Source organism: Symsagittifera roscoffensis, chromosome 9, assembly GCF_963678635.1.
Source record: "Symsagittifera roscoffensis chromosome 9, txSymRosc1.1, whole genome shotgun sequence".
Lineage (NCBI taxonomy): Eukaryota > Metazoa > Xenacoelomorpha > Acoela > Convolutidae > Symsagittifera > Symsagittifera roscoffensis.
The window spans coordinates 44,144,827-44,160,636 of record NC_087070.1 but is presented as its reverse complement, the minus strand read 5'-3'; the positions used below and the strand labels follow the sequence as shown (position 1 = coordinate 44,160,636).

Sequence of the window (15,810 nt, the reverse complement as noted above, 5' to 3'; positions counted from 1 at the left end):
TAGAGCTAATTTATCTTATTCGACGGTAACATGATTTTATTAAAAGAGAATTGAAAGGATACTTTTTATATGGAATTGAAGATGTTTTTTGTTTTTTGATGTTATATTAATCAAGAACATTTAAAAGATTTATTTATTTAATTCTCTCTTTCAAAAACTTTAAAACAAGTTTTGTCAGAAAATAAATATTAATGAGTTCTGGACCATTTACTTTCGTAAGGAGCTTTTTTGTCAATTTTTACTGTAAATTTTTCTGCGCTCAAGTTTGGTTTAAGGGGTAAAAGGCTCCAATAGTTTTCCTTTTTGAATCATCAAGTGTTTTTTGTCTGGACTTTTGTGATTTCGATATACTTATTAAATGATATATTTTCACCTGCGTTCAGAATGTCGGATCAGAGTGGTTTGGATGAACAAAAACTGTATGAATAAAAATAAATTATTTTGGACTCTAAGTAAATTTCAAGTGGAAAAACTTTAAAAAGGGCCTGGTTGACGCCGTCCCATTTTTGGAGAGAAATTGTGGCTCTTTTCTCCACCTGGAGAATTTTGATTCAAGAAAACTTTTTAAACATTATTCGAATTGAACGTGATTTTCAATAGAAATTTCAAGTTTTTTTGTTATATTTGAGATGCAGAAACTTGAATTGATTTTAAATTTATTTTCTTCAATATTCAGAGATTTATTTTGTCAGAAGGATATTAAATTTCAAACATGGTAGCTAACAGCATTAAAAATACTTTAAAAAAGGGGTATTGGGATGCATATATTAACTAGTTTCGTAAGTAACCCGCCCGCCCGCCAATATTTCCATAATTTTGTTCCGCCCTTCCGACTGAATTTGCCATAGCCCACTTGCTAATTCCACATCGCAACTTGAGTAGTTAGAAGAGAAAGACATTTTGGGCGTTTCCCTCTGTCTAAATCAATACACCTCTACAAACCACCAGAAACTATCACTCTTAGCGCCGTCTAGCCTAAATCGCATATTGCCGAAAATCGCATACTGACGAATCGAACCCATTTTTTAACTTACCAAAACAAAAAACAAAATGCAAAAATATAAAACCTTTACAAATAATAGGCATTTTTCAATCATTGAAGCTTTTTAAAAAACCATTTGGATACAACTTAACTGAATTTTTTTTTGAAAACTGTTTATAAAAAAAATTGAATAGATTAGGTTGTGTGAGATTTCGGTTAGAAGTGGCACTTAGGATTGATTTGTGATCACGCGGCAGGTTAAAGGGCGGGTCTGATGTCGAAACAGCGGCACATTTATCATACTTGCTACATGCCATTTGTAAGAACTGCCTGCTACGGGAACCCCTCGAGGGCGGGTCTGCAAATGAGCAAAAAGGGAGGCTGGAAAATTCAGCAAGTAGGGGAATACGGAAGGAAAAGACACAGAGGAGGGGAACTCCCCAAACTCGTAATAACTTATTATAACTTGTAATACCTGTAATACATTTTAATACTTTAACAATCAGACAATTGATGATATTTCCTCTCAATTTCCTCTTTTGTGAACTTTCTGATGGCTTTTTCAATACTTGGATTACTTTTAGGCAAATATGGATTTCCAGGATACTTTAGTAAATAAGCAGCAAGTGTTGACAAACAACTTGGGCAAAATTCTAGTTCGGCAAAGTATTCTAAATTAATCAATAGTCAATTTCAATAACTTTATGTCGAAAAACTGGAAAAATCTGAAATCGATAATTTTTTCCACCGAAAACTGGAAAAAAATGAAAATTTTTGTAAAATACTAAATCTATCATATTGAAATATTAGCTTCAAGTTGTTTCAAGAGGATAAGTCATACATTCCGATGTCTTTTATAAATGAAATGTTTGAGAAGGTTCTTTAATTCTTAAGAGTCATTAAAAGTTGAATAGTTGGCCTACTTGTGAAAGTCTATCTGAAATTATGGCCGGCTCTGAATCTAGGGCAGATGTCAGAAATTGTCTCAATTTACGTCAACCATCGAAGCTTAAATGACTCGCCATGACATGAAGATATTTTTATGATGTTTGATTGACTGTAAAAAATCGAGTTACTCGAGCAATTAAAAAGAGAAAATGAAAGTCAGAAAAGTCGTTTTTTTCTTCTTTTTCTTTTATAATTCAGCGGATTGAATTTCCGTTTTTATTTCTGGCCGGTTAAATTTACACGCTATCAATACTTAATACAATTTGGTAGCTGTAATTGATATACATTAAAAGTTCTGATGCCTTCCGTGCCCGTCATATTTCATCAATCGGTACTAATGCGATAATGCAGAAGTTCTGTGATAAATTTCACGCCTAATTAATTTTCGTCAGGAGACAGAGTTCTCGCTCATAATTTTTTCAAGCAAAAGGGGCGGCTGAAAATTTGTTTGACAAGTAGAAAATTAATATTTTCTGCTGAAAATGAATAATTGGATATGAAATGAAATGCATAAAAGCAATTTGCATCATTTACCTGCACAACTGAAGAAAACTTAATTTATTTTGTAAATGTTAATAGGTTGAGGCATATTAGTTTTTGGGATAAAGTTGGTATTTAAAACGAGAAAACCATCAATATTTTAATGAAGTGAAACGTTACCCCTGAACACGGTACGGTAACGTTTAAGAGAAAAATAAATAGTTTCTTCTCCGGAATTTGAACCAAAATGCTAAAACAGGAAACCGGTTGAATACAATTCATTATAATTTTTCTATAGTAAAACCAACTTTTTAGTCCAGAAATTTTTTCTTCAAACTTGAAGTTAATCGCTAACAACTCACCGCAATAGAGAAAAGTTTTTGGAAAAGCTCAAAAATCAAAAAAGTAGATTTGACAAATAATCTTTTTTCGCCGCTAAGAGTTCTATAAGTTGAGTACACAGGACATCTTGAAATCGAGCGCTGCTAAATTTTGTATTGTTTTTTGCTTGCAGGTTTGTAAATTAGTTAATCAAAGCCTGAAATGCCTAAAATTAACACGTCAGAAATGAAGTTAATTCATTTTTTGAGATTCAAAGAAAAAAAAGTTGACAAAGAAATGAACAGTATGTTCCGACCGTAGTCTTTGAAAAACTACATAAATAACTCTTTTATTTCAAATTAGTGTAGTTTTTCTGCGTGCCGTGATAAAAAGATCTGATGTACAACTATAATGAAAACATATTCAACAGTCGTAGTACTAAGGGCAAATTGGGCAAAATAAGTTTTGTAGAAAATGACAAGAAAAAAAAATTTTAATTTCACAACTTTTTTATCAAATTTTCTTGCAGAAATTGTTTGAATTTTGGGTTACCAGTTTTGCTTGCCAAAATGGCGCTAAAAACCTAAAATTAATTATACCTGCTTACTTTTAAACTTTTAGGGCTTATATTAAGCATAAATAAGCCACTGTAAGCCTGCTCGGTAGATTTATTTGCTCGAAAATGAAAAACAAACCAAAAATTTTCAACCAGTTTTTCTCAAATCTGCAATAAATTGTTTAAAAAATTTTAAAATTGTTTGAAGCCCGACTGATTTCGTTTTGGTTTACCTTTCAACCCATTCCGATGATTATTTTTGGGTTTTTAATTTTGTGTGAAACACATTAAGAAAAAATTGAAACACACCCGAGTACAAGTTCCTCCTCCGTTTGCAAAGGGTGGAAACTATGATTAATATCAAAAAAATCAATGTGTAATATTGTCTATTTAGAATGCATGTTTTGGTGAATTTACTCTAGGTGCTATTCTCTAGGTACTAGTGTCTATGCAGAATATATCTTTTAGAGAGTTTTCTGTGCGATAAAATATTCGAGATAAAAGTATCCAAGTATTACAATTCAGACTGATTTTGTGTTTGCTATTAAATAACGAACCAATTTTGTAATCGTTTATAATTTTCACAAATATTTTTTGCATGAAACTGTTAATTCAATACTTTTATCAAAAACAAGTAACCAAAAACTGTCGGATCAAATACAAAACATTTTTTTTTGAAAAAAAAAAATTCGATTGTTTTTATTTTGAAAAAAGTGAATACTTTTTTGTGGTATTTCTGCTAAGTGTAATTCCTGCTAGGTTGAATGTGTCTTCCGATATTTTTTTAAGATGATTGCTTTGGAAATTTAAGCAATCATTCAGAAATAGATATCATTAATTAGTTTTTTTTCGACAAAATTGTAGCATTATCATCATTTGCCCAGAAAACTTCAGTCTACTTACAAAACTTGCCACAGTGTTTCCGTTAGCTGCCATTTTTCTCAAAAACAACAATTTAGAACCCATTACTTAAAAAGTTGATATAAAGAGAGAGGTATCCGATTGCTGAGCAAGCAGCATAGAATGCTCCAACCACCGACAGTAATCATGATCAAAAAATTAAATAGATTTGTGATAAATTTGAGGCAGCTGGACAACTAAAATTTAGATTCAAAAAAGTGCCTAAAATGGCTCATATAATGCAAAAAAAATCAGAGAAATTCATTTTACTCATCTAGTACTTCTGCAGTAATTTTGCCTGAAAAGCACAAAATCATGCAGACCGAATTGCGACTGAAAATTTTTTGATATGATATCACAGCCGAAATCTGGGGAGCTTACTTTGAGGTACCTGTGCGTGAGTTCAAAACTCATCCTAGGCCATACAGTTACCCAATCCGCGGGTAATTCAATGTTTTTGTTTGTTCCAAGTTGGAACAAACAAAAACATTTGATCTAGCGTTTTGTATTAGTAGAGATTTTGGGTGCTGAGTTCGACTTGAAATTTAAAAAAAAAAACTACTGAGACGAATGCAGGCTTTTACGACGGCTGAGCAACCAAATTAGTGGTTGTATTTACTGTGTTTTTAACAGAACTCGATAGTTTAGTAGCTAGGATCTTTCACTCTCAGTTAACTTATCTCAACACAAAAAAAAGACAAAAGGCCTCAGAAGCGTTTCATAATAAAATTTTGAACAACTGGTTTGTCGTTCGTTAGCGCGTGTTTGAATGGTTATAACAATTTTCTGGTCAAAATGCCTGTTAGCCAGAAACTACTATAATTTTTCTCAGCTCCGCAAAATCTGCGCTCAAATCTTCGAGCTCTCCTTGTCTTGAAACACATAATTTCCTTTTTCGCTGAATGATAGTTTTGACTTTAATTTTGATATCAGATAGTCGATGCTGATTTTTAAACACCCTCTGAATAAAAAATTAATGATCGCTAAATGATCTCAGCTTTCGATTGTTTAGATTTTGCACCCTAGGGAAGAGAAAAACCTCCTTATTTTTCCAAATTTCTACCCCTTGAAATTTAGTTAGGCAGCTCTGTGTCGATTTTCTAAAGACTCAACATCTCTGCTATTGATATAATTTTCGCTAATGAGGCTCCGCTATGCCTTTAATTGCAGCTAACAATATCGACAATTTCTATTGGGCCCAACTCTGAAATGAATACATTATATTTCCTATTGTGATCGATTGCGCGAATTGCTATGACTCGCGGGTATAGATTTCACCCAACAAAGACTTGAAAGGAAACGCGTTCACGCAATGGGCGGGATCTGGCTATTTACTGTAAACAATATCCGTTCGTGGGCGTTGGCGGGTCGCTTTGGGTGGGGAAATACTGAAATAAAACTGGGGTTAAAACTCCCGTTGGCGCTGATGAGAAAATCTTCCTTCAGAAAAGGCGTGACCAAAAAGTGATCCAATTTGTTTTGCGTTAGCCAAGTGCGCAAAAGGCGTTGGGTTTGAAATAATTGCTTTTCACAAACATTTGGGGAAAGTTCACGTTTTACAACAATTTTATGGAAACTTTACACCAAACAGGGCGTTTTCCTCATTTTATAACATCTTAAGGCCTGCCTGTTAAAATTAACAGGCGTTAAATATTCGCTTTTATGCCCGCGGAAATTTAAAGAAAAAAATAAGACAAGATTTGCATAAATTTTTAGAAGCTAAATAAGGGATTATAACAGGTTCAAATGCTTATTCACATCATAATTAGCCCTGGATCAAAGAAGTTTTCATTCCTTTTACCCGCTTTTTGGGAACTTATATTTCACATGGGCGGGTTCGGGTCGAAAAGCAGTTTCTCATATTCATAAATTTTCCATAATTTATCTGAATTTTCCTCATTTTTCGGAACAGGAAAATATGTGTAACTATCAAAGGGAGCTATTTTTGACCCCTCCCATTGTGTGATCGGACGCGTGATGATATTTGTTACAACACGGGCTGCGGTTCCTTGCGAGGGCGGTTCTAAGTGTCTGATTGATTGCTTTGATCTAAGAAGCCGCTCCCTTTGAACTAGTCCCATATCGCCCCTTATTCTTTTTTTATCCCTTGTTTCTCGCTCTCGGGACATTCACCCCCCCCCCTCCGCCTTGTTGACAAAATAGCCCTCATTACTCTTCCCATTCCTGTAGTCTATTTGTACTTTGTGGGCTAATCGCGAGATCTCATTTTTACTCATCTTGCGCCGCTATCGTTATTATTCGTTGCTATCTTTGTTCACCCAAAATATCTAACATTTTCGCAATTAAATGGGTGGATTGAAAACGCTTGTCTTTTGTTTTGCTATCTCATAAAAATAAATAACTTTTTTCGGAAAAGCATTTAAAAATGCAATTTAAAAAATTCTTAAAATAGCAATTATGCATTCAGAAAAAAACACAAAAAATCGTTTTCGGAGAAAATGCTGCGAAAAGTTAATTTATTGGTAATTTTCCTCCTTTATTTTGTTTTTGAGCTCGAAGCAAGATGGCCCAAATCAACTCTAGAAACAATGAATAGCCAATATAGGACCTTTGATTCAAGTGAATAATTCAAAGCTCTCAAAAAGCCATCACCGGAAATCAAAATATGAGCATCATCAGAAAAAACTGAAAGGATGTTTAATAAACGACAAGAATCTCGAGATTTAATTGAGCGGAAAAGAGGAAACCTTACAACACCTAGTCGGGCTAATTTAGCTAAGCGGGTCAATTAAGTAAGGCGGCTGAACGAAATCTGAAGTAAATGGACAATCAATTTCGAAACACTGTTCAAATTTTTAGCACCACTTGTAGTCCACGCCAAGCCTTTCAAAAAGTACGAGGCTAGTCTTTGATCTTTTTTTGTCTGATTCTCAATTTAGGAAAATAAAATATCCAATTGTTTGTATACATCTCTTGCCTGTGTTTTTTTTTTGAGATAAACATACTTTTTTGATTGAACAATTTGGGACTCAAAGCCGAAAATAAATCTTGAATGGATAGAATTGGCAAAAGAGTGACAAAACCAAAGTACTTGTTGGACAAGCAAAAACATTTTGGGCATTTTTGCTCCGACTTTTTTTAATGATTTACTTTCTAATGTCGTCAAAAATGTTTTTTAGTAGTTTATTCAATAATCAATTCAACTGATTCAATATATGAAGACGACAAAACGTACCCTTAATCTTAAATCTAAACTATTGAAAAATGAACGTTTTTAAATTACGTATGCCCGTTTTTTACGTTCCTTGCATTTTTTTAAATGCGTCATTTTATAAAATGTATCATAAAAACAAATATTTTGGTTTTTTTTGCGCCCAAACTGCAATAGTTTCGCAGTTGAGAAACGGTGTTGATGTTGATGTTGATCTTCATAACCCAGTTATGAAGCCTATTCTTCACAGTTTTATGTGATTATTAAGGAAAAACAGCATATGGGTTATGAGAACCTTCCGAAAACAATCGGGTCGCTTGTAAAACCAAAACAACTTTTGTTTTGGTTTTTCAAGCGACCCGATTTTTTTTCTGATGGGGTTCTCAAAACCCACATGTTGTTTTTCCATAACCATCACATAAAAATGATCGTTTCATACCGTACAATTTTTTAAATTTCAAATATATAGATCGTGACTTTGTTTACGAGTGAAGCCAGATTGTTTTGTTTTTGTTTCATCATCGAAGATCTCAGGAAGATGATAAAATAGGGCTAACTTCAAAAGGTCAACGATCTATTCGATGGTTCAGCCTAGATTCGAACACGTAAACAAAAAGTGTCCTTGGTTATATAGTCGAGAACTTGTATGGAACGTCTCAATGCATAACTATCAGAAATCTTGGAGTCTTTTGGCTATCGTTAAAAAAGATCAAAAGACACTGTCAGTAGAAAAAAAATATTAAAAATTTTAAATTTGAAAATCATGAGGAATGTCTGAAAGCAAAAAGAAAAAAAAACTGCATTTTGTTAACACACTGCTGAAACGTCGACTCGTTTTTTAAATTTTAAAAAATCAGAAAATAGCATCTGATCAAAAAAAATCGATGGCTTCAATGAGCCATTTTTTGATTGTGACCTGGAAATTTGCAGTACCTGGATACGGACACTAATCTGTCAGGAGAAGAGTAAAAATATCCTTAAGGGATTCAAAAATACGTCAATTCGGTAGCTGCTGCAATTGATTGACAGAAAATAAGACTATAAATAAGTTAACTCGAATAGGACAAATAGTTTATCATCACTCAATATAAATAACAACATATTCGGGCTATCTCTAATATTACGGAAAAGTCAAAGGGCAAAATTCGTGCTTTGATTCATTTTCGTAACAAAAAAATCCCAAAATTTTTCATCCTAAATCTAATATTTGTGTGATTGCGGAACCGACGAACAAATTAAAAGTCAGTCTAAAGTGAAATAGGTTCTTAAAAAGACGACATTCATCGAAACCTCCCACAATCTATTTTTTGTTTAGTTTGAGAAAAAGCCGTCGAAATGATGACAGAAAACGTGAAGAGAAAAAAAATCAGCCTTTGTTTGTTTTAACGATGCGTGAAACCTATTTAACAGATTGAAAGAGCGTGCTTCATTTCAAGTTCAATTGAAAAAGTCACATCAAATAAAACTGTATCCCCGTTTTAATCAAGTCAGCAACCGCACAACACTTAGAGGTGTTGCTCGCTGTTTAAATTGTCAAATCAAAATGTCAGTACTCGTTTGAAGTTGTTTTGCCGACATCATTTCAATTGAATCTACCCAGAAAGGCGAATTGTTCAAATTTCACTGATTAATCCCAAGAAAAAACTAGCTTTTGTTTGAAGATCAATTGCTCTCTTTGCTTGCAGAACAGACCTTCGCTCCTCCCACAAATGAAAGCAAAAAAACGGTTTCACGAATAATGAGTTTCTTAAAAACCAGTTGGAAAAATTGAAGTCGGAACAATAATAAAATTTAATTTTTCCTCTTTTAGCAGTTTGCTAATGTCTAATATGCTAAGCATTGTCATTATTTGTTTAACAAAATTGACGTTTCGATGGTACATTTGAAGTGTTTCTTGTCATGGGCGACTAGCACTTAACTTCAAGACAAGCAATCTGAAACTAAAAACTTAAGAAATGTCGATCATTTTAACTAGCATTTAAAGAGTAGCGCCTTAAATTCCCATTTCCTTTTTCAATGCAAGTCACAACAAACAACACGCAGGCACTTGATTTTTTTTACTTGTAGTTGAAATTTCAGTTTTAATGAAATTGTTGGAAAAAATGAAATGGTCAATTTTTTCGTTTAATGAGTCTAAGAAATATGGATGCCTAAAAATAAAACCTCCTCAAAAAACAAATATTCGATTATTTGCTCATCTTTCCTTTCTGTCAGGACATTAATATATGTACTTGTCAAATGATTGACATTTTTGAAAGTGAATTTGAAGATGTTTGCGAAATTTAATTAATGTCGTGACATGCTTATCTTATGGAAAAGCTTTCCTTCGGGCATCCCAGCGATTAATACCTACTTGAGAATTTCAGTTTGTTTGTGCTTATTTCCCCACTTTTTCTTATCAAAGGTAAACATCAGAGATGAGAAAGACATCAACAATTTTTGAAGTCATTAGGAAAATCTTCCCTAATTGAAACCGTAGCGGAAGCTATAACACCAGCACTGAATGATTGAAAAAAAATCTAAATTTTGAATAGTTTCAATTATTTTATCCATAATGAACTAAATATAGCAGTAAGTTATGTATGCAGTTTAAAATAAAGCTATCGAACCATCTTGGAAAAATTGTGAACAAGTTAAATTTTACTGAAAGTTTTTTAAAGCTTTTCTACACTCAAGACTTTTATCTGTTAAAAGTCAGTTTCCAGTTTTAAAGCTGTGATCCATTTTGTTGAGATTTCAAAACTGATTAAGAATCGCTTTGAAAGCGATATGAGTTTTTGAGACGATCCCATTTCTGAACTCCAAGCAATCTGGTGATTTGGAAAATGTGACCAGCAATCATTTTAGCAAAATCATCCAAATTAAAGAACTGTTTCGATAAATCCGGGCTGGAATAAACATTAAAACACGTGACCAAGTATAGGAGAAGTAAAATTTGTAAATTCGCATTTGTCCATTCTCGTTTTTTCGGCTTGAAGTTTCATTCGGCTTCTTAAGCTTTCGGCAAATCGTACATGAGGAAACTGGACGCGGCAGCACTGCTTAGCAACGCGTTCAAACCCGCGGGAGTCAATCCCGCGAGGTTCGGTGAGGGCTGGCCGTTTCCAAGGTGTCCGAGATTCGACATCGACGTTGGAAGACTAGTCGCGACTGAGTTTCCGGAAAGCGAAGGAAGTGAAAACTTGGAGTAGGGATGGTACCTGGCCGCTGCCGACAGTGCCGAAGCTAGATCCAGGGATCCCGGCATCTTACGACTGAGCGAGTTGGTTAGGGACGCCGCCGCGGCTAGAGGGTTCCCGGCTGTAAGCGAGCTAAGACTCCCAAGAAACGAGTTGGTTGATGTCAGAGTTAGATTAGTCATCGGATTTTGTGATGCAGCGACGACCGAAGGAGAAAGCCGACGGTTTTGGTTGACGAGATGTTGCAACGCGTTTGCTTCCTCAATCGCTGATGAAACCGAAGTGGGAGACGAGTTGATTACTGCGTTTTGATTGGCTGACGAAGCGGAATTGTTGTTAACGCTCATGTGAACAACTTTGATGTGGTCCATTAAATCGTCCGCCGACGTGAAAGCTTTGCCACACGGATGACCGCCTCCGATTGGGGCCCATTTGCATCGATGTAAGTCCTGATTCGTTAAAATGGAACTTGGCTTTGGTGAGCTAAAATTGCCTCCCCTGTTGGTCGCGTCAATGGATCCGGCGGAACCAAAAGGTCCGCCAATGCTACCAGGTGATTGTTGCGAGGTATCCATGGGCATAGCGCCGGCACTGGAAGCGTGTGCGGCTGCTAGCTGCTGGTAAAGAGACGCCAATGACGGAGACGCGTGTAAAGCTGCTTGGATGTTTAAGGGATTCAAAAGCGGGTTCGAAAGCAGAGCGGCGGCCGTTGCTGATGAGTTGTTGGAGGACGCAAGAGACCCTGGTAGGTTCCCGGCAGATGTCGGGGGTCCCGCAACTCCTGAGAGCTGCGCTGATGCTGCAGCAAGGGAAGCGAGACTTTTAGAGTGATGATCGTTATTGCAGTGGTTACAGTTGGAGTTCCCGTTACCTCCGTGGGAGCTCAACTGGGCTTGTTTTATAGCTGTGATGCAGTTTAAGCACCCCCGGTCGGCACAAACTGGAACTAAAGCTGTACTTCCGGAAGAGGTTTTGACAGGAACAAAGGTAATGTACGGTGAGCCGGCGCCTGGCTTTGAGGGCGAGTGACCTCCGCCAGCTATGAATTGACCGGGTGGACACATTTGGCAACCACCGGCGGTCGTGTTTCCGGAGTTCACTCCCATTGAGGAATTAAGTCCGGATAGTGCAGCATTTGCTGAGGACTGAAGAGCTGAAACTGGGTTCCCCGATGTCAGACTAGCCAGAGCGGAGAGAGGGTTTGGCGTGTTTCCGGAGGACGGGAACATGTAAGCAGCGGCGGCTGCATTTTTGGCTTGTTGAATTGCAGCGGCCAGTTTTAGAGGATCATAACTGTCCAGAAGATTAGATTGTAAGTTCTGGGCTCCGGACGCTGCGCTGTTCGCCGCCAGAGCGGATGCAAACTTAGCCTGGAGTTGTTGACTGTAATCTGCAGCGGCTGCGTTTCCCGCCGAAATTGGGGATAATTTTTCCATGTATTTAAGTAGAGATGGGGGAGGATTATTGCTGAAAACTTTCGAAATACTGGAGGGCATTGAAGTTGCAGTATGGACTCCGGAATTTGAGTTTGGAGGTTGCTCGGGTTCGCTTGACAAACGCATTCTGCTGTTTTGATGTTGGCTGAGGGGCGAAGGTAGCTTCAGCTCGCCCATCGGGGGACTGCTACATGAGAGGGCTCGTCCGTTCGATGGGGAATAGAATGGAAATCCGGTAGTTGGGGGCGCGTTGGAGCTCGGAGGCGAACAATCCTTGCCGATGTTGTTGCAGGTCGCGGCTAGGAGAGCCAGTGGACTCTTTTTGCTGTCGAACTGAAACCAATTTTCTAATTATTATTTTTAAAAAAATATAGCAGAACTTATTTTGTTTCCCAAATGTAAGCCGTAATTTCCCCCTAACTTTTCGTTTTATTCTTTCAATGGAATTTTTGGATTTCCCAGTTTATTTTCTGAAGTAAAAATATACTCACAGTTCCGTTTTCTTGTGGCTCGTTTGGGTTCAAAATCTCGATCTGAGATCTGGCAGAGAGAAGGGTAGTTTTCGACCCAGCCAGAGAGGGCGAAATTTGGGTAGGTTTCTGCTTTGCTGGTTTCGAGTCTGAATCTGGCTCCGACTTGATTTCGGGCGCAATTGGCGTCGTTCGGGAGACGTCTTTGGACTCCTTGGGCGAACAGGAGTTGTTATTTTCAGAGATAATTTCTTCGGCTGATGCGTTATTCGACTCTTGTTCCAAGTCGGCTGACATTTTCCGACTAAGTGTCATTTTGGTTATATTGTTTTTACTGATAGGTAGAGGCAGTAATTTTTATTCTCAATTTTGTTTGTTTTTTGTTGCCAATTTATAGTTGCTGCAACTGTTGAATGAAGAGAATGAATGAAAATTAGTCTGAATTTTGGGAGTGACGACTAGGCAGGCGGATTTCAGATCAGGGAGACTCCCCTATTTTTTAGATGATTGGAAGGAAAAATCGATCAACGTTCTGGCTCCAAATTATTTCTCAGGCCTTCCTGCTCGCAACGTGTCACTGAGATGAAACAAATTCGGATCTGCCTTTTCCGCCCGAGATCAAAGGAAAAAGAGCGTTCTAACAGACAACCAATGCCAGTAAAACACCAGTTACATCAAAGTTGCTCAAAATATTCCCCAGTAAATAATACACCACACTCAATTCGTTCATTTCTAACACTAGCTTTTCGGACCAATCACAGTTGCCGTTATGGAAGATTCAGCTGACTTGATCAAGGCGTTATTAAAATGGTGTTTTCTCGTCAATGCAAACTGACAGCTGTCAAAATTTGAAAAAATTTTCACAGGCGGATAGGTAAAAAACTTCAAAAAGAAACAAACTGCTCTTTTAAATTAGTTCCAGTCGCTGGATTTTGAGTACCACATCTGTGCGATTGAAAGACCAGAAATCAGTGAATTTGGTAAGCTTAAAAGCACGAGCTTCAAGTTTAGACAAATGGCAGACCTGAGAATAATTTACTGGCTCTGTCGGCGACTTCAAAGGCCGGTGAAATGATTAAGTGGCGCTCTCACGAAATCAATCTTGTTTGAATTTGGCCCGAGCTGACAAGATTGACATGGGGGACAATAGTCGGCAAACATCAAAGGCCAGCCGGAGTTAGAAGCCGTCATTGCTCTTACGCTGATTGCAAATACCTTTCGTATTCCGTTTATACTCTGCCAGCCAACTGAAAGCTGGCTCATGATCGTAATTTATCTGGCAATAAACTATTGGTCGCAAACTTCTCAACTATTACTTAAAGTCTCTTCATAAAACTCACAAATCAATGGAGCGTCCCGAGTTTAAATTAACTTTGAATGACTGCTTTGTCGGTGTCGTGAACAACTGTAGTTGGTTAGACTACGCAGACTTACTAGCCACTAGAATTATATATTTAACTAGCTGCGTAATAAAAACACCTTCTAATCTAAATTAGGCGTCGGCAATAAACAACAAACAATAAATCCAATAATCACCAGCTCTCAGTTCCCATATACGTATGACAAGCAGCCAGAGTAACAACAGTTCAGAAGTCGCCGCCACAACTTGCATGTACAATCGGCCAAATGGACCAAAAAATAATATTGTGAAAATTTTTAATGAAAAGTACTTGAATAACCAAGCCACAGTTCATTGGTTTGATGCTACGCGCCGTAACGGAGGGGGGTAGAGGGGGGGGGGTAATGGAAGGGGTACGAGAGGGGGGGGGTAATGGAAGGGGTGCGAGAGGAGGGGAGAGGAGGGGGTTGGGTTGGAGTGGGGTGGGTGGTTGCTAAGTAATTTTGGATCGGCTGGACCAAAAACGAGTACGATCCAAAAAATTTCTCTCATTGAACATAAAAAAGTCTCCAGAATTTTTAATTAAAGATAGTTGAGGAAAAAGAAAACAGCGCTGGTCTTATGCGTTAAACGGCCAAGTAAAAGCGCTTGATTTTGCTTGAACGAGCTCAGGTATGATTTGATTTTTTGATTTTAGCAGCCAAAAAAACTGTCTAATTTACTCAAACCAGCCCAAATATTCTCGAAATGTCTGGACCAAAGAAGAGCATTTTGCATTTTGTTTGAGGTCGAGCACTGGTTGTTTCGGTTCTTTATTCAAGAACTTTGTTCCAAGCTTTATAGTCTATTTTTGTTTTGAAAAATATGCTCAGAACATGCATGATTTTGGCTTGAAAAATTGAAAAAAGCATTTGTTTTAGTTGAACAGCCAAACAGAAATAATCTAATACCTTACCACACAGAAACGAAATCTTCTGAGCGAATATCGAGAGCAGTTTTTCAGATTTAAAAATAATGCAAGAGTTTCAACAATTTTCTGCTCAATTTGATCAAGTTAACAAGGGTTGAGTGAGACTGCTGGCAACAACGATTCATGTTCGCAAAAACAGAATATTTTCCAAAAAATTTACCGTCATAGAAATATTTTTGAAACTTTTTGAAAAAAATCCCTGTTTAAAATTGAAAAATTGGAACAGAAAAAAAACTAACCATAGGGATGTACTTTGAGGAAAGAAGACTAAATGAACTCAAAAAACATTCATTGATCGAAGTTTTTTAATTGAAGAAATATAATTTTTAAGGGTTTCTACACTATTAATTGATTTTTTCACACATTGATGTATTGGCTGTTTTTTAAAATCTTTTGAGCCTCAAAATTGAAGATAATCTAACGTTTAAGCTCCACGATGGCTTTTTTCAACCGCCACTTCACGAAATGATGGGAAAAAAAATATGGCGTACGGTGGGCTTTTTTCTTCTCACTTTTGGCTACATCATTGAAAACTCGCAAGGGACTTTTTTAGCTTTGATTTGAATACTTAAAAAGTGTGTTGAGAAAACTTGTTTCGGAGTTGAGAATCATTTTCCCGAAATTCCCAATTTACAGACATTTTTCACGAAACATGTTAACTCTACATATTCAATCATGATGACACTCATTTTAATTATACTGCATTTATTAGTTTGTCTATAAATATCTCTGGTTTTGCTTTTTTCTCCAGCGTATTGAATTAAAACCACCATTTTGCGCTTTTTTGATTTGTGTTTTTGGTTTCAGGAAATCACGCCAGTCGGAGCATTCTGTGTTTTGTGTTATCTGAAAAACGACCGGCTGTCCTTGCTTATATTAGTAAATTACTTTAGTAAATTCAGCAAAAACAGATTCGGATATTTGACTTCAGCAAACCTCAGTTGTTCTTCCGGAGTTTCAGATGTTTTTTAAATCTTTTAATAAAAGTAAAACAAGACTGCTCGTATCAGGGCGAAGCCTTGAAAGTTCCGACTGCCTATTAAGGTTTATGGAGCAG

The 15,810-nt window shown here is 36.7% G+C and overlaps 2 protein-coding genes across 2 annotated transcripts in view; one reads left to right on the top strand and one right to left on the bottom strand.

Annotated features, from left to right (window-relative positions):
• The first annotated feature begins 347 nt into the window (after positions 1 to 347).
• LOC134854907 (mpv17-like protein) overlaps positions 348 to 15,810 on the top strand; it is a 518,847-nt gene continuing 503,384 nt past the window's right edge. Inside the window, exon 1 of the mRNA XM_063871300.1 lies at positions 348 to 360. The gene's annotated coding sequence lies outside the window, so the exon portion shown is untranslated. The remainder of the gene's footprint in view (positions 361 to 15,810) is intronic.
• Positions 9,913 to 13,442, bottom strand: LOC134854369 (zinc finger protein Noc-like). Its single transcript, XM_063870592.1, has 2 exons — positions 12,466 to 13,442; positions 9,913 to 12,307 (listed from the first exon to the last, which is right to left on the bottom strand). Exons 1-2 carry the CDS (start codon positions 12,757 to 12,759, stop codon positions 10,352 to 10,354), a joined length of 2,250 nt encoding a protein of 749 aa, XP_063726662.1. The 5' UTR covers positions 12,760 to 13,442; the 3' UTR covers positions 9,913 to 10,351.

Coding starts and splice junctions, on each gene's coding strand:
- LOC134854369 (XM_063870592.1), bottom strand. CDS start 12,759: ATGACACTTAGTCGGAAAATGTCAGCCGACTTGGAACAAGAGTCGAAT. Junction 12,308..12,465: donor AGCCACAAGAAAACGGAACT/GTGAGTATATTT, acceptor AATTGGTTTCAG/TTCGACAGCAAAAAGAGTCC.